Raw genomic sequence first — 24,032 nt, 5'->3', positions numbered from 1 at the left:
TTGCTTTGTCTAGCTGAAATTGGCATCTGGCTTAAAGAGAAATGCAATATTGAAAGGTGTTGGAGAGATGGGGATCCATTCCATAAGTAGAGGCATTATCTCCGGAGGGAGAAGGGGCAGGGGGCATTGCTCCCAGTGTGAATACTGGGTCAGAACCCCAGCCTTAATAGGTCTTTCCCACTGGGGTCAGAGAAAGGCCGCAGTGCTGACTCTGGTAAGGGTTGGGGCTGGCTGAGGGAAATGGTTCCCAATCCAGTGAACATCTGTCACAATAATTCAGATATGGGGAGAACGCTTTGAATTTTGTCACGTCTGTTCTAGGGTAAACCGAGTACACCGAGGATTCAACATTGTTTGATTGTTCTTTTTTCCCTGAAAAGGATATGGGATTTTCAGGGGATTTCTTAATCACATGGGGAAAGGAAATTTGGGAAGTTTCTGTTCTTTAGAAGAGACCAGAATCCCAAAGATTGGAGTTTATGGAGCATTAATCGCTCTAACTGAGGGGCCGAATGCACCAGGAGGCCTATTCCTAAAATGAAGGTGACTCCTGTTAACCTGGGGGTGGGGGGAGAGGGTTGGGGGGAGTAGAGGGGGGGAGTTGAGGGGGGACGAGCTAGTGCCTCAAAACATTACCAATGACTTTCTGATAGTTCTTGATTTGAACGGTTTTCTTCCTCACTGTGAATTGGTCGTTTAGAATAATAAAAGCTGAGTGGGTCGGGCTTTGCTGAAAGTAGCATTACCCTTTGTTGGGGCTTTGCTGCCCCCTTTAAACAGTCACACTATTTGGGAGGACACAGACACAGGCAACAGGGACCAGCATCTTCTCTGCACGGTAGATGATCTTGTCATCAGAGTCCTTTTTCCTCTTCAAGACAATTATCTCCTGTCGAACAAGGTGAGTGTTGAGACTTTGATTTTCGTTCCCTCTGCTGTTTTTGCAATGTGAACTCTCACATTCTGCTTTAAAGATGGTGGAAGGGTAGCGATTGGCATCAATGTCTTCCCTGAAACAGGAGAAACAGGTAAATAAGTCAAACATTGCATCGGTCCAGTGGCACATTCTCTGTTTGTTGGTGAGTGTCCTAAGTTACATAGCTTCATTTGATTGCTTGATTGCTTAGTCCTGAATGGAAAGAGGCTTCTTATCATCATCCTGTCCTGACAGAGATTGAGATCAGAAACCCCCAAATGCCAAGGACCATGAAAACAGATGATTGGCATTCAGTGGCAGAGTGTGATAGCCCAATGAGGTGGAAAGAGCCAGTGGTGTGAGTGGACAGTTGGGAATACCATGATGATGTACTGGGAGGTGGGGATACGGGTTAGAGTTAGAAACAGAAACATTGAAAATAGGAGCAGGAGGAGGCCATTCAGCCCATTGAGCCTGCTCCGCCATTCATTATGATCATTGTTGATCATCCAACTCAATAGCCTGATCCCCCTTCCCCCCACCCCCCCGCACCCCCCGTACCCTTTGATCCCCTTCGCCCCAAGTGTCATATCTAACTGTTTCTTGAAAACATGCAATGTTTTGGCCTTCCTCAATTAGCAACTTTGCAAAGGGAGTCGGCATTTTGGTAATAGAATCAAGGAGAGGTATGAAGCAGGTTAAACTTACTTGTAGATCCAGGGGGATATGGAGCGATTATTGATGCCACCTTTCAAGGTGTGTGATGGAGGGTGAATCAGCATCTTGATGTTATTCAAGTCCAACATATATTTTGTGGCCCTCCTCAAACGTGGATGACCCATCTTTGTTTTTTTATTCCTCACTTTTTCCTCAGTGGTGGTTTCAGCTGGGATGGTGAGCATTACGATGAGCAACACAGCAGAGACCTGAAGAAAAACGGGCCATTGTCAGAGAAAGCATCGACCATTGAGGATTAATTCACCTCCAGCACACATAGCCTGTCTAGAGCTTCTGCCTCAGTTTGTGATCTCTTTGGAGCGCGCATGTTGCTCTTGTCTTCCCTTGTGAATACTTGGAGGAAGCAATCCTTCAGATTATTCACCATTTTGTGCTGATCTTTAGTATTGGCTAAGTTTTCATCTTTCACAGATCTTAACATCCTCCCTCACTTCCCGCATCACCAATCAGAAAAGTATGGAGTGCAGTAGCAGGCTGTTTGGCCCACTGTTCCTAGGTTAGTTCCTTTTCCCCTCCTCTTTCTCCATAGCGCCGAAATTGCTTTCCTTTTGAAATATTTATATAATTTCCTTGTGGAAGTCACTAGCATTGTTCTGAGAATATCATTTCATTTTTGCAACCAGCAGCTGTACTTATATCCAGACTCAGGTCTCTGGGATTAGACTATTCACTGTGGTGTTATCACCATTTCTGTCAGAGCCCTGCAGTTTAACCTTTCAGATGAAACATGTAGCAAGGGTACTGAACAATCTAATCAACAATAAAGCTATTTCCTTTATTTAAAAGAAGAGCCTTCACAAAGAAACCTTTTTGATGTTCGGACATTTCTGTCCTCCATAACCATAAAGCAGAGGTGAATTCAGTTTGACATATTGAAAGAGCCACTCATACACACAGCCCTCCAGTTGCAGGGATACCTTGGACTAGACAGCCCTCATCTTCACTGAGATTTTCTCTTCACTCAGTTGGTAGCAGAACAAGAAGCGGAGCACAGCACCTAGGCTGACACCACTGATGGAGCGCTACACTATCAGAGATACTATCTTTTGAAGGAGGCACTAAGCCATGGCCCTGACAGATGGATGTGAAAGATTACTGTTTACAAAAAGAGCAGCGGTGTTACCCCAGTGACCTGGCCAATATTTAACACTCAATCTGCAATGCCAACAATAGATTATCTTTTGCTGTTTCTGGGACTTTGTGGTGCTTGCATTCAATCTCTTTGCACAGCCCATGTACACTCTACCCTCCCATTTAATCACTTCCCACAGCCCACATGCAAACAGAAAATGGTGTTAATTTCTTTCACCAGCTCCAGCTGAATATGTTTTTCAATTATCTGACATTGAAATGAAACACTGCAATTTTAAATCAGAGTGCAGTTTTGGTTGAGAGAGCCAGGACAGCTGCTGTTGTTGCATTTACACATTCACATCACCACTCCACAACCTTATCTAATTCGAATGCGATATTCAAATATTTTACTAGGTATTCATTGAAAACCAAACCTGTTGAAATATATTCAATTTTACAGCAAAGGAAAGGGAATGTTTTGGTTGCAGTTCATCATTGGAATTCTCCTGATGAACGGTTAGAACTCACACCGTTCTTCTACCTTTCAAGCTGCTGTACACTCTTAGCGGCAACTGGCATTTCTTATTTTAACTATCCATTTACTCACCATTAGGGATCTCGGGTTGAATTTACAAAGCATCTTGTCGATTCTTGCTGCAGGATTTTCTCAGAGACTCACTGGAACTCGAAGCGGATGTGCCTGTTCTGTGATCTCTCTTGAATCTGGTTGTCTGAGCACTTGCAGCACCTTCTTTTATAGGGGACAACATCGATATGTGGTTTGCCGCAGGTTACTGGCATCAACTCAGGGGTTTCCTACTTCTTCATGTGGAAAATTATATCACTGAATGACTGAGTCAGGGGGGGTTGTTACCTGCAGGTTCTCCAAAACCATGGACTTTCCTTCCTCTTTCTAATGATTTAGAGCAGAATTTATCTGGAAACCACATCTAACCTACTTTACAAAGGCAGGATCTGTGCTGCAGTCTATCTGGTCAGGTACCAGAAACTGAACTTTGCAGTTCGCATCTGAAGATGTGATGGTTGCCTCATTTCATGGAAGGTATTGCTGTTTGAGTGTATGCAGGCCCACACTGAGTAATAGGAATCATTGACGCAATGAGATGCTCTGACTTCACCGGCTACTAGTGTCCCAGATTTGACCCTGGTTTGTGCTGATTCACATAGGTTTTGCCAGGCAGTGGAGGGAGACTTATCAAAATGTCTAAACCCATGACCCTGGCTGCTCGGAACCATGGAGTATTATGGCCAGTATCACAGTATAAACCTTGCCTGATTTTCCTTCTCTTCAACTCTGCCGAAGAGTCATCCAGACTCGAAACATTGGCTCTATTCCCTCTCCACGGATGCTGCCAGACCTGCGGAGATTTTCCATCATTCCCTGTGTTTGGTTCAGATTCCAGCATCCTGGTCAGTATCAGATTGGCTCAGTGGTGACCTTCCAGCCTCTAAGTCACATCTTTACATCTGCAGACCCCATCCCAGAGACCTGAGTACAAAGTCTGGGCTGACAATTCAGGGAGGTTCTGAGGGAGGATTGGCTGAGCAGAAGCCTTTTCAGGTGAAAATGTTAAACTGCGGCCTCATCAGGCCACCAATCCCGTGCCCATAAATATTCTCTCTTCTTCTTATGGTAATTTAAACTTTATGTTCCCTGGTTATGGACAAATTGAAATGCATTTCTTCGTGTTCACCATCACAGCCTTTCAGCAGCTCAATCGGATCTCGTCTGGACCTGTCCGGTCCCATTGGAAGGAGCCCCAGGTTCTTTAGTTTCATAACTGAAGGAGCTAGTCATCGACTTCAGGAAACGTGGTGGAGAACATGCCCCTGTCTACATCAACAGGGACGAAGTAGAAATAGTCGAAAGCTTCAGGTTTTTAGGTGTCCAGATCACCAACAACCTGACACTATAGTTAAGAAAGCCCACCAAAGCCTCTACTTTCTCAGAAGACTAAAGAAGTTTGGCATGTCAAATACGACTCTCACCAACTTTTACAGATGCACCATAGAAAGCATTCTTTCTGGTTGTATCACAGCTTGGTACGGCTCCTGCTCTGCCCAAGACCGCAAGGAACTACAAAGGATCGTGAATGAAGCCCAATCCATCATGCAAACAGCCGCCCATTCATTGACTCTGTCTACACTTCTCAGTGCCTTGGAAAAGCAGCCAGCATAATTAAGGACCCACGCACCCTGGACATTCTCTCTTCCACCTTCTTCCATCGAAAAAAAATACAAAAGTCTGCGGTCACGTACCAACCGACTCAAGAACAGCTTCTTCCCTGCTGCAGTCAGACTTTTCCTTGCACTAAGTTGATCTTTCTCTACACCCTAGCTATGACTGTAACACTACATTCTGCACTCACTCCTTTCCTTCTCTATGAATGGTATGCTTTGTCTGTATAGCGTGCAAGAGACAATACTTTTCACTGTATGCTAATACATGTGACAATAATAAATCAAATCAAAATCAAAAACTTTCCACCTCAGTATCTTTGCAAATCTTCTTAGCACCATTTCCAATGAACTACTCAAAACTGGGCCTAATGTTTTTCTTAAGAACAGAAAATGCTGGAAAAACTCAGCAGGTCTGGCAGCATCAATGGAGAGAGACTGTTTCGAGCCTCTGTGCCTCGGAAGAGAACTCAAATAGTTAACTCTCTCTCCACAGACGCTGCCAGACCTGTTGAGTTTACCCAGCACTTTCTGTTTTTGTTTCAGATTTCCCGCATCTTCAGAAATTTGCTTCTATCACAATATTTTTAATCTGACCTCTTTGCAATGCGCTCTGTCACCTAGAAACTGGATTGGTATTTATTGGGCCACTGATGGTCTAATACAATGCTGTGCCCACACTCAGCTCGACTCCCCCTACCCTGTGATCTTGGTTAAATCTCCTCTCTAGCTTTCTATAATGGATTTAAAACTGAGATGAGGAGGAACTACTTCTCGCAGAGGGTGGTGAATTTGTGGAACTCGCTGCCCCAGAGCGCGGTGGAGTCTGAATTGTTGAATGGTTTCAAGAAGGAGATAGATATATTTCTAATTTTTAAAAAAAGGGATAAGGGGATCTGGAGAACAGATGAGAAGGTGGATTTGAGACCAGGGAGAGATCAGCCATGATCTGATTGAATGATGGAGCAGGCTCAAAGGGTTGAATTTGTCGACTTCTGCTCCGAAGTCCAATGTTTCTTACCCGTGTACCTGAGGTGGGGGCTGCTCTCTTTATATATGTGAATAAGGTGAGACCCAATTTCCAAAATTCATTCAGGAGCAAGTGAATGGCACTCAGTACACACTGCAGGCAATTTGTTAAGGTGGTTGGCAACTAAACCAGGGGTCCTTAAACGGACCACTGCGACTATCTGCTGAACTGGTTATTATTTTACTGACCTTATTGTGGAGCTGGGAGGAGTGAGTGAGTTTCCTCTTGGTTCCGTATTGAAGCCAATTGCCATTTCCAATCAGCATCCCTGTCACCCATTCGCCTCGATCCCCGGACATTTCTAAGCACCTTCCTTTTATTCTTTCAGGGATGCAAAGCCAGCATTTGTCTCCCATCCCTAATTGTCCCGAGCAGGTGGTGGTGTCTGAGTTTTCTCTTGTGTCACTCCCTCCCTCTGCCCAAATCAGCTAAAGTGGTGAGCAGACTCTGGGGGCACAGTTGGCACTCTCACCTAACCACTGAATATCGTGTTCCATTTTCTGCTCAATCCCCCATCTTGGAAATGTCCCCTTGCAGTTTGATTGTAAAAACAAGAATAGAAGCAGGGACAGCAGACTTGTGAAGCTAAGGCAGTATTCAGTTGTGGTGATATAAACAGGGCCTAGTTTTAAGGCTGATAAAATTGGATATCCTAAATTAAAGAATTGGGCACATGGAAATCAAACACAGTCACACCTCAGGCAGGCCAATTGTACAATACACAAATGTGTCTGGGCTTGACCCATCAACCACCCATCAAAGGTCGTTACACTCTACTTGAGACTTAGCAGGAGATCATGGCACCTCATTGAAATGCATCGGTCTATTGTTAGAAGCCCAGATCGGGCCAGACTTTCTGTCACCAAGAGATCCTGTAGAAACCTTACCTGATAACAAGTTCAACAACATGGAGATGGACACCTGGGAGGCGGACCCTGGTGTCCTGTCAGGCAGACATCAAGAAACCCACTGGGTATTGGAACCCCCTCCTGGGACCTCATTGGCCAGAAGCCAGAGAAGTTTCTGGAAAGGCAAGCAGGCTGGGGATAAAGGGACACACTCAGAGGCACACTGCAGCGAAGACTCGACAGGGGAGGCGGCCGTGACCATTCGGAAGACTGACCAGAGAAGGAAGGAAGGAAGAAGCGGCCATCGAGACTCACCTTCGTGACGACAGACCAGAGGGACTCAGAGAATCGGGCCTGCAGTTTAACCAAACCACCTTTACGGGTAGTATACTTGAATCTGGAGTATCCTCTTGTTTTATGTGGGTAATTTAAGGGTTAATAGTCTTATTATTAATAAGCTTGTTGAACCTTTACTTGTGTTTGTCCTTTGTCCACCTTGCAAATAAGGGCACCGGGGTAAAACCTTGGAGTAAGTAAACTGGTTGAAAGTAGCTGAGAATTAACAGGTACAACACAGTGGAGTCAAGAAGGTTAGGGAAGGGTTTTTTAAATGTTTATTCCATCCTTAAAGTTACAAAGCCAATGCTTAGAATCATAGAATCCCTACAGTGCAGAAGAAGGCCATTTGGCCCATTGAGCCTGCACAGACACCAATCCTATCCAGGTCCTGTTCTCGCGGCACGGTGGCACAGTGGTTAGCACTGCCTGCCTCACAGCACCAGCAACCTGGATTCAATTCCCAGCTCAGGTCACTGTCTATGCAGAGTCGGCATGTTCTCCCCGTCTCTGCGCGAGTACTCTCTGGGTGCTCCGGTTTCCTTCCACAGTCCGAAAGACGTACTGGTTAGTTGCATTGGCCATGCTAAATTCCCCCTCACTGTACCCGGACAGACGCCGGAGTGTGGTGACTGGAGGATTTTCACAGTACCTTCATAGCAGTGTTAATGTAAGCCTATTTGTTGCAATAATAAATAAACTTTTAAGTAACCCCATATATTTACCCTGCTAGTCCCCCTAACACTAAGGGGCAATTTACCATGGTCAATCTATCCAACCTGCACATCTTTGGAGGAAACTGGAGCACCCGGAGGGAACCCATGCAGACATGGGGTGAATGTGCAAACTTCACACAGACAGTGGCCCAAGCCAGGAATCGAACCTGGGTTCCTGGCGCTGTGAGACAGCAGTGCTAACCACTGTACCACCATGCCACAAATCCATTCCTTGCTTTCTCCAAAAACCAAATTCAAATTCCAATTGAATCTAATTCATGGCCCTAACAAGAGAGACAAACAAGATCCAAGCTGACAAGATAAGGCATTGCCCCCATTCTTGGGCTTGCTCTGACACTTGATCTTAGCCAAAAATTGTCAAGTTTGTTTAGGTTTAATCTTTACGTGAGCATTTGGAATAGATGCCCTGATCTGCAGGGTATCTTTCACTTACACTGTCCCCAGTTATGTGAGCTTTGTAAGTCACTGCCCGTCTGAGCTTCCGCACAGGATTAACACAATAAATCTGCCAATTCATCTCTCTCTCCGCCAACTGACAATCACATTCTTAGAAAGAAAGCTTAACTTCAAAGTGATCTGCCAGGCAGCCAGGATGCCACAGTGACGTTAGATGAAAGAGGAACACTTGCTTTGCATGTCGCAAGCTCTTGGCAAAGCGCACAAAATAAATATGCGAGCAAACAAATTAGGAGCAGGAGTAGGAAAATTAAATCCCATCATGTCTGAGCAGATGTTAACCTCAACCCCATATTCCTGCCTCTCCAATAACCTTTCACCCCTTGTTAAAAGTAAAGTTTATTTACTAGCCACAAGTAAGGCTTACATTAACACTGCAATGAAGTTACTGTGAAATTCCCCTGGTCGCCACATTCCAGCACTTGTTCGGGTCAATGCACCCTAACCTAATCAACCCATATTCCTATATGCCCCGATACCCGTTCACCCCCTTGTTAATCAACCCATATTCCTACCTGCCTCAGGTAACCTTTCACCTCTTTGTTAATCAAGAATCTACCTAGCTCTGGTTCAGAAATATTCAAAGATTGTGCTTCACTGTCTTTTGAGGGACAGAGTTCCAGAGACTCATGACCCTCTGAGAGAAACATTTCTTCTCATCTTTGCCCTAAATGGGTGACCTCTTCTTTTTAAACAGTGATCCCTAGTTCTTAGATTTCCAGAAGGTATTTGATAAGATGCCACATCAAAGGTTATTGTGGAAAATAAAAGCTCATGATGTAGGAATAACATACTGGCATAGATAGAAGATTGCCCAGCTAACAGGAAGCAGAGAGCTGGCTAAAATGGATCTGTACTGTTGGGATTCTATGATTCTATGGTGGCACAGTGGTCAGCACTGCTGCCTCACAGCAGCAGGGACATGGGTTCAATTCCGGCCTTGGGTCACGGCCTGTGTTTTCACTTTCTCCCCGTGTCTACGTGGGTTTCCTCCGGGTGCTCCGGTTTCCTCCCACAGTCCAAAGATATGCAGGTTGGGTTGATTGGTCATGATAAATTGACCCTTGTATCAGTGGGATTAACAGGGCAAATGAGAGTTATGGGAATATGGCCTGGGTGGGATTGTGGTCGGAATAGATCTGATGGGCCAAATGGCCTCCTTCTGTACTGTAGGGATTCTATGATTCTATGAGTCTCTGGAACTCTCTTCCTCAAAAGGCAGTGGAAGCAGAGTCTTTTAATATTTTTAAGGCAGAGCGAGATAGATTCTAAAAAGTGAAGGGGTGAAAGGTTGGCGGGGGTCGACAGGAATGTAGAGGTTACATAAAGATCAGCCATTATCTGATTGAATGGCAGAGCAGGCCTGAGGGGCCAAGTGGCCTACTCCTGCTCTTAATTTGTGTGTTTGAATGTTCTTTCTCAGAAACATCTTGAATGAAATTTGATTAGATGTGGCTTAAAGATTAATTGCATTTGCGATGCATCAACCGCAAACAAAGTACTGGTGCTCGGAGAAGCAGACCTTGGTTCACCCTAAGCCAAGTCTTTCTCATTTACTGGATGGAGGGAACTCCTTCCTTGACTCATGAGCAAATGTGCTTCATTACAACTACGGTGGTATAAAAGCAGAACACGAGCTAGCGCTGACAGGAGTCTCCAGCTGACTTGTGCGATCTTGCAGACACTGAGAGACAGATGGTGAATGAAGCATCCATCAGGTAAGTGGATGAACCACCCTCCCCTTGTCAGTCTCAGGCTGATATAGTATGTTAGTGAACGATAGATTGCCTTTTTAGTATAATGAGTGAAGAATCCTTTGAAACAATGATTTTATGTGAGCTCACACCCTCTCCTGGTCCACGAGACTGACGTCTGCATCATCAATTCCCCAACCAGTCCATTCTCATCTCGAGAGTGGTCGGTGTGAAGGGATGAGCTTCCCACACAGTCTCAGGTAAGGCAGTGAAAGCTCTGTCCGTGTCTCACTGGCACAGACCAGGAAGGTGGAGTGGGAAAGATAGCGAACAATGGGTAATTTTTGAGGCTGTGCAAATTCTCACTGAGGCAGAAAAGGGAAGATCTGAATTTCTGTAACTACTTTCGCAAACCCGGCTGCTCCAGTGTTTGACATTGAAGTCACTGTTATAATGTAAGAAATCTGTGAATTTCCAACAATCTGCATTGTGATAATGGTTACACAATCTGGTTAGTGATGTCGATTGAGGGAGAAATATGAGCCTTGAGTTACTGAGAAAATCCCCTGCCTTTTGAAGTAGATCTTTGGGATGTCCACCTGGAGAGGTGGACTGCACCTTGATTTCACATCTCATCTGCAATACACCACGGCTGATTCCCTCAATACTGCACCGAGTGTGTCAGCCAGGATCACGCACACAAGCCTCTAGACTGGGGCTCAAATCCATGATCCACTGATTCAGAATCAAAACCACAACTCACAGCGTCAAAGCTGAGCAAGATCAGAGGAAGCTGAACGCTGATATAATTGTTGTTTGACTATTCTGAAGAGATTGGTTGATGTCCACATGACAAGTTGTTTCACCTTGTCCAGGACATTCCAACAAGAGGACACAGCCCTGGTTTAAAGGGGAGAATTCAAAACTAACCTGTCGTAAAGATATTCAGTGAGTGAGTGAACACTTCAGTTCAATTTAGTGTGGTTAAAGTTTATAAAACAATAACTGACACAGTGTTTATGTGGCTGTAGAAACACAGGAAACAAGAACAGGCGTAGACCATTCGGCCCCTTCACTCTGCTCCACCATTCAACTTGATCACAGGTCACTGAAAGTGGCAATGCAGGTGGAGAAGGTAGTTAAGAAGGCAGACGGCATGCTTGTCTTCATCAGCCGAGGCATTGAGTTTAAAAATTGGCAAGTCATGTTGCAGCTTTATAGAACCTTAGTGAGGCCGCACTTGGAATATAGTGTTCATTTCTGGTCGCCACACTACCAGAAGGATGTGGAGGCTTTGGAGAGGGTACAGAAAAGATTTACTAAAATGTTGCCTGGTATGGAGGGCATTAGCTATGAGGAGAGGTTGGAGAAACTTGGTTTGTTCTCACTGGAATGACAGAGGTTGAGGGGCGACCTGATAGAAGTCTCCAAGATTATGAGGGGCATGCACAGAGTGGATAGTCAGAAGCTTTTTCCCAGGGTGGAAGAATCAATTACTGGGAGGCATGGGTTTAAGGAGTGAGGAGCAAGGTTTAAAGGAGGCAAGTTCTTTTTACACAGAGGGTGGTGGGTGCCTGTAACTCGCTGCTGGGGGAGGGAGTGGAAGCAGATACGATAGTGACTTTTAAAGGGCGTCTTGACAAATACATGAATAGGATGGGAATAGAGGGATATGGTCCCCGGAAGGGTAGGGGGTTTTAGTTCAGTCGGGCAACATAGTCGGTGCAGGCTTGGAGGGCCAAAGGGCCTGTTCCTGTGCTGTAATTTTCTTTATTCTTTATCCTTGATCATGACTGATCTTCCACATCAACACCATTTTCCCCACTATCCCTTAATATCTTTACCACCAAGAAATATATCCATTTCTGTCTTAAACATGTTTGATGACTGAGCACCAGTCTCTGGGGTTGGAAATTCCAGAGATTCACCACCCTCTGAGTGAAGAAATTCTTCCTCCTCTCAGTTGTAAATGGCCTGCCTCAATCTGAGATAGTGGGTGAGATTTTACAACCTTGCTTGACCGGAGACCGGAAAATCCCGCCTGATGCCTAAGGACTGTCCCATTGTCCACCCCTGGCCTGCTCCGATTTCCGTGGCGGGCGGAGTGGGGCGGTAGAATTCTGGCGTGTGTCTCCTGGTTCTGCATCCTGGATCCTGGATTCTAGATCATATTATGGCCACCTTTACAACAAGATGATTAATTAGTCCTTTCTCATTGCACAATACAAGATCCAAAATAATCAGTTTTCAAATTTAGTCTGAATATATTGTTCTGGAAAATCACCTTGTGTGTAACCCAGGAATTTGTGCTATTTTATTGTGGGGTTTTCAGGTATCTCGGTGCTGCGATCTTGAAACTTATGGATTTAAACATGAACTGTTTATTGGTAGATGTGGTCTTTAACTCATTTCAGATCCCACGTGACTGCGGCTGCCAGACTGTTCTACCCAAGTCTATTACCCATGTGACTACACACACCATATTCTCCAGGTGCACAGTAAGCCTTGCTCTGCCAAGCATGTTTACACAGCAAGGCACGCAGACACCACAACAAGTGTTAATTATGTTTAACTTGTCTGTAACTCGATGGAAATTCCCTATAATTACTGACCTTGTTACAAACACCTCTACTGTACTGATTTATACTGTGCCCTACATTACCATCACTGGTGGCCGATAAACACATCCTATCAATGTTTGCTGTCCCTTGCAGTTTCTTTGCTGCACCCGAACTGATTCTACATCTAGATCTCTCTTTACTGTATCGATCCCACCCTTTATTAACAGCACGACCCCACCTCCTTCTTGCCCGTGTTTCCTAAATGTCGAACACCCTGGAACTTGATCACCCTGCAGCCACGTCCCTGTAATGACAATTAGATCATACGCACTGACTGCCGTCAATTCATCTACCTTGTTGCAAACGCGGCTTGCATTCACGTTGAATGTCTTTCATTCTGTACAAGTTTCTGGTTTAAAAATCTTGAAACCAGGCTGTCCCCAGGGATATTTTTCTGCATGTCACAGCACCTGTTTCAGAATGGAATTGAAGAGACATGAACCCTGAAACGTTGGTCCCATTGTGTCAGCAGCAAACACAATGAGAAAGCAGCAACAGGAATCAAACACTGTGCAGACTCATTCACCATCAATACGTAACTGCTCCCGACAACAGACATTTCCACTGATGCTCAACCTTCTCATCACCAGAATGCATGCGGCACTCAGCCCTAAACCCATTCACAGAGAAGAGAGGTACACGCACAGAGAAGAGAGGTACACGCACAGAGAGGAGAGGTACAGGTACAGAGAGGAGAGTTACAGGTGCAGGGAGGAGAGTAACAGGCACAGAGAAGAGAGTTACAGGCACAGAGAGGAGAGGTACAGGCACAGAGAGGAGAGGTACAGGCACGACAGGAGAGTTACAGGCACGGAGAGGAGAGGTACAGGCACAGGGAGAAGAGTTACAGGTGCAGGAAGGAGAGTTACAGGCACAGAGAGGAGAGGTACAGGCACAGAGAGGAGAGGTACAGGCACAGAGAGGAGAGATATAGGCACAGAGTGGAGAGTTCCAGGCACAGAGAGGAGAGATATAGGCACAGAGAGGAAAGGTACAGGCACAGAGAGGAGAGTTCCAAACACAGAGAGGAGAGGTACAAGCACAGAGAGGAGAGGCACAGGCACAGGGAGAAGAGTTACAGGTGCAGGAAGGAAAGTTACAGGCACAGAGAGGAGAGGTACAGGCACAGAGAGGAGAGGTACAGGCACAGAGAGGAGAGTTACAGGCACAGAGAGGAGAGGTACAGGCACAGAGAGGAGAGGTACAGGCACAGACAGGAAAAATACAGGCACAGAGAGCAGAGTTACAGGCACAGAGAGGAGAGGTACAGGCACAGACTTATGATGAAAGTAAGGAGGTGTGGGATAGAGGGAAAGTTGGCCGATTGGATAGGTAACTGGCTATCTGATCGAAGACAGAGGGTGGTGATGGATGGAAAATTTTCGGACTGGAGGCAGGTTGCTAGCGGAGTGCCACAGGGATCAGTGCTTGGTCCTCTGCTCTTTGTGATTTTTATCAATGACTTAGAGGAGGGGGCTGAAGGGTGGATCAGTAAATTTGCTGATGACACCAAGATTGGTGGAGTAGTGGATGAGGTGGAGGGCTGTTGTAGGCTGCAAAGAGACATAGATAGGATGCAAAGCTGGGCTGAAAAATGGCAAATGGAGTTTAACCCTGATAAATGTGAGGTGATTCATTTTGGTAGGACTAATTTAAATGTGGATTACAGGGTCAAAGGTAGGGTTCTGAAGACTGTGGAGGAACAGAGAGATCTTGGGGTCCATATCCACAGATCTCTAAAGGTTGCCACTCAAGTGGATAGAGCTGTGAAGAAGGCATATAGTGTGTTAGCTTTTATTAACAGGGGGTTGGAGTTTAAGAGCCGTGGGGTTATGCTGCAACTGTACAGGACCTTGGTGAGACCGCATTTGGAATATTGCGTGCAGTTCTGGTCACCTCACTATAAGAAGGATGTGGAAGCGCTGGAAAGAGTGCAGAGGAGATTTACCAGGATGCTGCCTGGTTTGGAGTGTCGGTCTTATGAGGAAAGGTTGAGGGAGCTGGGGCTGTTCTCTCTGGAGCGGAGGAGATTGAGGGGAGGCTTAATAGAGGTTTATAAAATGATGAAGGGGATAGATCGAGTGAACGTTCAAAGACTATTTCCTCGGGTGGATGGAGCTATTACAAGGGGGCATAACTATAGGGTTCATGGTGGGAGATATAGGAAGGATATCAGAGGTAGGTTCTTCACGCAGAGAGTGGTTGGGGTGTGGAATGGACTGCCTGCAGTGATAGTGGAGTCAGACACTTTAGGAACATTTAAGCGGTTATTGGATAGGCACATGGAGCACACCAGGATGGTAGGGAGTGGGATAGCTTGATCTTGGTTTCAGATGAAGGTCGGCACAACATCGTGGGCCGAAGGGCCTGTTCTGTGCTGTAATGTTCTATGTTCTATGTTCACAGACAGGAGAATTACAGGCACAGAGAGGAGGTACAGGCACGGAGAGGAGAGGTACAGGCACAGACAGGAAAGTTACAGTGCAAGAAGGAGAGTTACAGGCACAGAGTGGAGAGTTCCAGGCACAGAGAGGAGAGTTACAGGCACAGAGAGGAGGTACAGGCACGGAGAGGAGAGGTACAGGCACAGACAGGAAAGTTACAGTGCAAGAAGGAGAGTTACAGGCACAGAGTGGAGAGTTCCAGGCACAGAGAGGAGAGATACAGGCACAGAGAGGAAAGGTACAGGCACAGAGAGGAGAGTTACAAGCACAGAGAGGAGAGGTACAAGCACAGAGAGGAGAGGTACAGGCACAGGGAGAAGAGTTACAGGTGCAGGAAGGAAAGTTACAGGCACAGAGAGGAGAGTTACAGGCACAGAGAGGAGAGGTATAGGCACAGAGAGGGGAGGTATAGGCACAGAGAGGGGAGGTACAGGCACAGAGAGGAGAGGTACAGGCACAGACAGGAAAAATACAGGCACAGAGAGCAGAGTTACAGGCACAGAGAGGAGAGATACAGGCACAGAGAGGAAAGGCACAGGCACAGAGAGGAGAGTTACAAGCACAGAGAGGAGAGGTACAGGCACAGGGAGAAGAGTTACAGGTGCAGGAAGGAAAGTTACAGGCACAGAGAGGAGAGTTACAGGCACAGAGAGGAGAGGTACAGGCACAGAGAGGAGAGGTAGAGGAGAGGTACAGGCACAGAGAGGAGAGGTACAGGCACAGACAGGAAAAATACAGGCACAGAGAGCAGAGTTACAGGCACAGAGAGGAGAGGTACAGGCACGGAGAGGAGGTACAGGCACGGAGAGGAGAGGTACAGGCACGGAGAGGAGAGGTACAGGCACAGAGAGGGGAGGTACAGGCACAGAGAGGAGAGTTACAGGCGCAGAGAGGAGAAGTACAGGCACAGGGAGGAGAGTTACAGGCACAGAGAGGAGAGGTACAGGCACAGAGAGGAGAGGTACAGGCACAGAGAGGAGAGGTACAGGCACAGAGAGGAGAGGTACAGGCACAGGGAGGAGAGTTACAGGCGCAGAGAGGAGAGGTACAGGCACAGAGAGGAGAGGTACAGGCACAGGGAGGAGAGTTACAGGCGCAGAGAGGAGCGGTACAGGCACAGAGAAGAGAGGTACAGGCACAGAGAGGAGAATTACAGGCACAGAGAGGAGAGGTACAGGCACAGAGAGGAGAGGTACAGGCACAGAGAGGAGAGTTACAGGCACAGAGAGGAGAGGTACAGGCACAGAGGAAAGGTACAGGCACAGAGAGGAGAATTACAGGCACAGAGAGGAGAGGTACAGGCACAGGAACGAGAGTTACAGGTGCAGAGAGGAGAGGTACAGGCACAGGGAGGTGAGCTACAGGCACAGAAAGCAGAGGTACAGGCACAGAGAGGAGAGTTACAGGCACGGAGAGGAGAGGTACAGGCACAGAGAGGAGAGTTACAGGCACAGAGAGGAAAGCTACAGGCACAGAGAGGAGAGTTACAGGCACAGAGAGGAGAGGCACAGGCACAGGGAGAAGAGTTACAGGTGCAGGAAGGAGAGCTACAGGCACAGGGAGGAGAGGTACAGGCACAGGGAGGAGAGGTACAGGCACAGAGAGGAGAGATACAGGCACAGGGAGGAGAGTTACAGGCGCAGAGAGGAGAGGTACAGGCACAGAGTGGAGAGGTACAGGCACAGGGAGGAGAGTTACAGGCACAGAGAGGAGAGATACAGGCACAGGGAGGAGAGTTACAGGCACAGAGAGGAGAGGTACAGGCACAGAGAGGAGAGGTACAGGCACAGAGAGGAGAGGTACAGGCACAGAGAGGAGAGGTTCAGGCACAGGGAGGAGAGGTACAGGCACAGGGAGGAGAATTACAGGCACAGAGAGGAGAGGTACAGGCGCAGAGAGGAGAGTTACAGGCACAGAGAGGAGAGTTACAGGCACAGAGAGGAGAGGTACAGGCACAGGGAGGAGTGTTACAGGCGCAGAGAGGAGAGGTACAGGCACAAGGAGGGGAGGTACAGGCACAGGGAGGAAAGTTACAGGCGCAGGAAGGAGAGTTACAGTCGCAGGGAGGGGAGGTACAGGCACAGAGAGGAGGGTTACAGGCACAGAGAGGAGAGTTTCAGGCACAGAGAGGAGAGGTACAGGCACAGGGAGGAGTGTTACAGGCGCAGAGAGGAGAGGTACAGGCACAAGGAGGGGAGGTACAGGCACAGAGAGGAGAGTTACAGGCACAGAGAGGAGAGTTACAGGCACAGAGAGGAGAGTTACAGGCATGGAGAGGAGAGGTACAGGCACAGAGAGGAGAGTTACAGGCGCAGAGAGGAGAGGTACAGGCACGACAGGAGAGCTACAGGCATGGAGAGGAGAGGTACAGGCACAGAGAGGAGAGTTACAGGCGCAGAGAGGAGAGGTACAGGCACGACAGGAGAGCTACAGGCATGGAGAGGAGAGGTACAGGCACAGAGAGGAGAGTTACAGGCACAGAGAGGAGAGGTACAGGCACGACAGGAGAGTTACAGGCACAGAGAGGAGAGGTGCAGACACAGAGAGGAGAGGTACAGGCACGACAGGAGAGTTACAGGCACAGAGAGGAGAGGTACAGGCACAGAGAGGAGAGTTACAGTCGCAGGGAGGAGAGTTACAGGCACAGAGAGGAGAGGTGCAGGCGCAGAGAGGCGAGGTACAGGCACAGAGAGGAGAGGTACAGGCACAGAGAGGAGAGGTGCAGGCACAGAGAGGAGGGTTACAGGCGCAGGGAGGACAGTTTTAGGCGCAGGAAAGAGAGTTACAGGAGCAGAGAGCAGAGTTACAAGTGTCGGGGGGGGATGTTACAGGCACAAGAAGGAGAATTACAGGCGCAGGAATGAGAGTTACAGGCGCAGAGAGGACAGTTACAGGTGCAGGGGGAGAGTTCCAGGTACAGGGAGGACAGTTACAGGTGCAGGGGGAGAGTTCCAGGTACAGGGAGGAATGGTACAGGCACTGATACACTGGCTATTGGTCCCTTACAGTAGTTGAGAATCAACCCCCCCCTCCCCCCCCCCACCCGCCCCCAATTTGCTGACAACTCCGTCGTACCTGAGTAACAAAGTGTTTGTTTGAGCTCACATTAGATAACTCATTGGACACACACACCCATAGAATCCCTACAGTGCAGAAAGTGGCCATTTGGCTCATCGAGCCTCTGAAAGAGCATCCAACCCGGCCCACCCCGCCCTATCTCTGTAACCCTGTTCATTTACCATGACCAATCCCCCTAACCTACACGTCTTTGGACTGTGGGAGGAAACCAGAGCACCTGGAAGAAACCCACGCAGACACAGCGAGAACATGCAGACTCCACACAAACAGTGAGCCAAGCTAGGAATTGAACCCAGGTCCCTGGCGCTGTGAGGCAGCAGTGCTAACCACTGTGCCACCATGCTGCTCTACACTATACAGTAACTGTTTGTGGCCTTGGTTTTATTGTTAACACCTCTGGGTGTGTAAATGGTTGTGTGGTTGTTCCCGTCAGAACAAACAAAGAAAATTACAGCACAGGAACAGGCCCTTCGGCCCTCCAAGCCTGCACCGACCACGCTGCCCGACTGAACTAAAATCCCCTACCCTTCCGGGGACCATATCCCTCTATTCCCATCTCATTCATGTACTTGTCAAGACGCCCCTTAAAAGTCACGACCGTATCCGCTTCCACTACCTCCCCCGGCAACGGGTTCCAGGCACCCACTACTCTCTGTGTAAAAAATCTGCCTCTTTTGAAACTTGCCCCTCGCACCTTAAACCTATGACCCTGAGTAATTGACTCTTCCACCCTGGGAAAAAGCTTCTGACTATCCACTCTGTCCATGCCTCTCATAATCTTGGAGACTTCTACCAGGTCTCCCCTCAACCTTCGTCACTCCAGTGAGAACAAACCAAGTTTCTCCAACCTCTCCTCATAGCTAATGCCCTCCATACCAGGCAACATCCTGGTAAATCTTTTCTGGACCCTCTCCAAAGCCTCCACATCCTTCTGGTAGTGTGGCGACCAGAATTGAACACAATATTCCAAGTGCGGCCTAACTAAGGTTCTATAAAGCGGCAACATGACTTGCCAAGTTTTAAACTCAATACCCCGGCCGATGAAGGCAAACATGCCGTATGCCTTCTTGACTACCTTCTCCACCTGCATTGCCACTTTCAGTGACCTGTGTACCTGTACACCCAGATCCCTTTGCCTATCAATACTCCGAAGGGTTCTGCCATTTACTGTATATCTCCTATCTGTATTAGACCTTCCAAAATGCATTACCTCACATTTGTCTGGATTAAACTCCATCTGCCATCTCTCCATCCAAGTCTCCAACTGATCTATATCCTGCTGTATCCTCTGATGGTCCTCATCGCTATTCCTGTAAGGATGAAGGATACGTATGGCAAGTTTTGTGAACCTTGGAAAGCGAGAGATATTGTGAGCCTAGTCAAAGAGAAAAAGGAAGCATTTGTCAAAGCTAGGAGGCTGGGAACACACGAAGCAAGTGTGGAATACAAGGAAAGTAGATAGAAACTTAAGCAAGGAGAAAGAAGAGCTAAAAGGGGTCATGAAAAAGCATTGGCCAGCAGGATTAAGGAAAATCCCAAGGCTTTTTACACATATATAAAGAGCAAGAGGGTAACCAGGGAGAGGGTTGGCCCACTCAAGGACAAGGGAGGAAATCTATGTGTGGAGCCAGAGGAAATGGGCGAGGTATTAAATGAGTACTTTGCATCAGTATTCACCAAAGAGAAAGACTTGGTGGATGATGAGTCTGGGAAAGGATGTGTAGATAGTTTGAGTCATGTTGAGATCAAAAAGGAGGAGGTATTGGGGTTCTTGAGAAACATCAAGGTAGACAAGTCTCCAGGACCTGATGGGAGATATCCCAGAATACTGAGAGAAGCAAGAGAGGAAATTGCTGGGGCCTTGAGAGAAATCTTTGTATCCTCACTGGCTACAGGGGAGGTCCCAGAGGATTGGAGAATAGCCAATGTTGTTCCTTTGTTTAAGAAGGGTAACAAGAATAATCCAGGTAATTACAGGCCGGTGAGCCTTACATCAGTGGTAGGGAAATTATTGGAGAGGATTCTTCGAGACAGGATTTATTCCCACTTGGAAATAAGTGGACATATTAGTGAGAAGCAACATGGTTTTGTGAAGGGGAGGTCGTGTCTCACGAACTTGATTGAGTTTTTCGAGGAAGTGACGAAGATGATTGATGAGGGTAGGGCAGTGGATGTTGTCTACATGGACTTCAGTAAGGCCTTTGACAAGGTCCCTCATGGCAGACTGGTGCAGAAGGTGAAGTCGCATGGGATCAGAGGTGAGCTGGCAGGGTGGATACAAAACTGGCTCGGTCAAAGAAGACAGAGGGTAGCAGTGGAAGGGTGCGTTTCTGAATGGAGGGCTGTGACAAGTGGTGTTCCTCAAGGATCAGTGCTGGGACCTTTGCTGTTTGTAATATATATAAATGATTTGGAGGAAAATGTAACTGGATTGATTAGTAAGTTTGCAATGAGGACCGTCAGGTTGACACCTATGTCATTGATGTTACTCCTGTGCCCATTGGTGAGCACTGATATGAGGTAGAGACTGGTATTAATAGGATTAGATAGGATACTAACAGACAATTTTATAAACCACGAGTTAGTGTGGTTTTCACACCATCTAAAGCTCCACCACAGTGCTATCATGGACTGTATTAGTCTAGAAACGACAAGAACTTTGATATTTCCTCAGAGTGAAGATGGGACTTGGTGTCCACAGAGACTGTGCAGTGGTTGTTCCAACTGTCACGGGCACACACCTCTGTGACAGGTAGATTGAGGACGATAAGGTTAAGTGGGTTACTCTCTCACATTGGTCTCTTACAATCATCCGTTGACCATCATCCTGACTTGGAAATGTATCATGTTCCTTCATTATGGCTGGGTCAAAATGCTGGAACTTCCTCCCGAACAACACAGGGACTGCAGCGGTTCAAGAAGGCAGCTCTCCACCATCTTCTCAAGGGCAATTGGAGATGGGAAATAACTGCTCGCCTAGCCAGTGAAGGCCACATCCCACGAATGAATCAATCTAACAACGTTACCCTTCAGGACTTCACGAGTACTGTTATATTTCTTGTAACCTCGAGGTCAGTTCAGAGGACAGTTAAGAATGAGTCACACTGGATCTGGAATCACATATTATTCAGAATTTACAGCACAGAAGCAGGCCATTCAGCCCAACTGCTCCATGTTAATGTTTAAGAACAGAAGGAATATGAGTAGGAGCGACCCATACAGTCGTTCAAGCCTGCTCCGCCATTGGATAGGATCACACCTGATGTTCTGCCTCAACTCTAATCCTCACAGCACCCACCCACCCCCCCAACTCCCCATTCACCACTCCCCAAACTCCCCATTCATTCCCCAAGGCAAAAAAATTCCATCTATCTCAGCCCTCAATGCATTCAGTGTCGGAGCATCCACAATGTTCCGGAGTAGAGAATTCCAAAGATTCACAATCCTTGGGAGAAGATTACATTCCACCTGTCACCTTGTTACCCACTCGCTTACCCTGTCTCGATCTCTTTGCAGCCTCGCTATCCTCCTCACAGCCTCCATTTCGGCTTGGCTTTGCATGACAAGTGAACCGGGATTCCTTCCTCTCTGTCTATTTGTCCAAGTCATTAATATAGTTTATAGTTGTGGTCCCAGCCCTGATCCTTATTGCCCTCCATAGTTACAGTCTGCCAATGTGAAATGATCCATTCATTTCTACTCGCTGCTTCCTGTCCATCAACCAATCCTCTATCCATGTTAATATATTGCCTCAAACTCCATGAGCCTTTATCTTGCATCTTGACGTTAATGTGGCATCTTATCAAATACCTGGAAATCTGAATATTTCTATTATTAATTTGTTGGATGAATGGGCTTTGCTGGCTGGGCCAGCATTAATTGTTTATCCCTAAGTGTAATTCAGAGGGCATCTGGAAGTCAACCACATGGCTGTGGATCTAGAGCCACATTATGAACGGGATCTCCAGAACATCACCTGGGGTTTCTGGATTACTGTCCTGTGGCAATATCACTCTACCACCCCTCATCTCCGGAGTAGATAGTCAACATAGTTTCACAAAAGGGAAATGGGTTTGACAAATTTATTTGAATTTTTTGAGGGTGTAACTGGTAGGGTAGATAAAGGAGTGCCAGTGGATATAGTATCGGAAGTTAAGTGCTGGTATTGTCACTGGGCTAGGGGACCTAAGTTCAAATCCCACCATGGCAGATGGTGAAATTTGAATTCCATAAAAATAAATCTGAAGTTAAGAGTCTAATGATGACCATGAAACCATTGTCAGTTGTCATAAAAACCCATCTGATTCACTAATGTCCTTTAGGGAAAGAAATCTGCCATCCTTACCTGGTCTGGCCTACATGTGACTCCAGAGCCACAGCAATGTGGTTAAATGCCCTCTGAAATGGCTGAGCAAGACACTCAGTCCAAAGGTAATAAATGCTGGCCCAGCCAACGATATCCACATCCCATGAACGAATTTTAAAAAAGAACAGTGTTCTCCCATTTAATTTTACCCTGTTTGCATTTTTTAAATTCTTTTCACATTAATGTTTATCTAGTTTCTCTTTAAATCTATCTGTGGTTTTTGTCTCAAGCACTCTGTAGGTAAAGAGTTTTCTCCTCAATTCCCAACTGGATTTATTACTGAGCATTGTGTGATGTTCAATTTGGACCCCTCACCTTTCTCCTTCCTCGGTAGAGAAGATCTCTTTCTCCAGGCCTGATTGAGTAAGGACAGCAGGACTTGTTCCTTAAGTGAGATTCATGAACCAGGTGTATTTCTTTACAACTATCGACAGCTTCATGGTCACTTTTACTGAGACATTTATTTATTTCTGCGATTTTTATACTAGCCCGAAACAAACTAGAGACAAGGGTAACTCAGGGCGGCAGTGACATTAACAGCAGCAGATTACCATATTTGACCATGTGGTACCAGCTGTGGCCACACAATGAACACTTTGGAATGCTGGCTGTACCAGTATACCACAGGTTTCATTTCTTGAGGTGGACTGCCTCGGGAACCTCCTGAACTCCACTTCAGTGAACTCCTGTTTCATTATCCTGGGCTGTTTGCAGGGTAAGGGGAGAGTTATAGAGAGAGTTAGTTACTGTGAGATTCCCCGAGTCACCACACTCCGGCGCCTGTTCGGGTCAATGCACCCTAACCAGCACGTCTTTCAGAATGAATGTGCTGGTTAGGGTGTATTGACCCAACAGGCCGGAGTGTGGTGACTAGGGGAATTTCACAGTAACTTCATTGCAGTGTTAATGTAAGCCTTACTTGTGACTAATAAATAAACTTTACTATACTTTACAGGTGCAGCTTCTTTCTACTGCAGCTCCCCTTCCTCCAGCCAATGCGGGATTGCGGGAAGGGAATCCATTTGGAATGTAGCCCCCGGAATATCGTTGCTATGTCATTCCAGGCAGTCATCGTACACGGCCAGCAAACTGTCTCCCAAACCATTGCCGCACTGTCAATGGAAGTGAGGGAATTCAGCACCATTTGGCCAGTGGGCAGGTTGGTGAAGTAACATTGGAAGTACTATAGATTGACATGGACATTATGTTCGTGTCTCAGCTGCCTTACTAGATCCTTCATTAAAAACTGTAATTAGGTTCCTGCCGCTTTCTGGCAGGATTATTGGACAACTGAATCAGAATGGGAAGAGAGGTTGGATTTAGTTGCATTTAATTCCTTTTACTGCCCGCTTAAACTGGGACGCACTGAGGTAGAAATCAGGCCCAGGATTAGGGCAATAACCTCCTTTCTATGACCAGGTGACCAGAACATTGCTGGATGCAGAATCTGTCCAAAAAAGCAGGAATGCATTTTCAGAGCGCTGTTCTCAGCTCA

At 46.8% G+C, this 24,032-nt stretch overlaps 1 protein-coding gene across 1 annotated transcript; it reads right to left on the bottom strand.

The window, feature by feature from the left end:
* Window positions 1–772: 772 nt before the first annotated feature.
* Window positions 773–3,368, bottom strand: LOC144504880 (interleukin-17F-like). Its single transcript, XM_078230631.1, has 3 exons — window positions 3,336–3,368; window positions 1,625–1,842; window positions 773–1,010 (listed from the first exon to the last, which is right to left on the bottom strand). The coding sequence occupies exons 1-3, from the start codon at window positions 3,366–3,368 to the stop codon at window positions 773–775; spliced, it is 489 nt and encodes a 162-aa protein (XP_078086757.1).
* Window positions 3,369–24,032: the final 20,664 nt, after the last annotated feature.

Source organism: Mustelus asterias, chromosome 15, assembly GCF_964213995.1.
Source record: "Mustelus asterias chromosome 15, sMusAst1.hap1.1, whole genome shotgun sequence".
Taxonomy (NCBI): Eukaryota; Metazoa; Chordata; class Chondrichthyes; order Carcharhiniformes; family Triakidae; genus Mustelus; species Mustelus asterias.
This window is presented reverse-complemented; position numbering and strand designations above follow the sequence as displayed.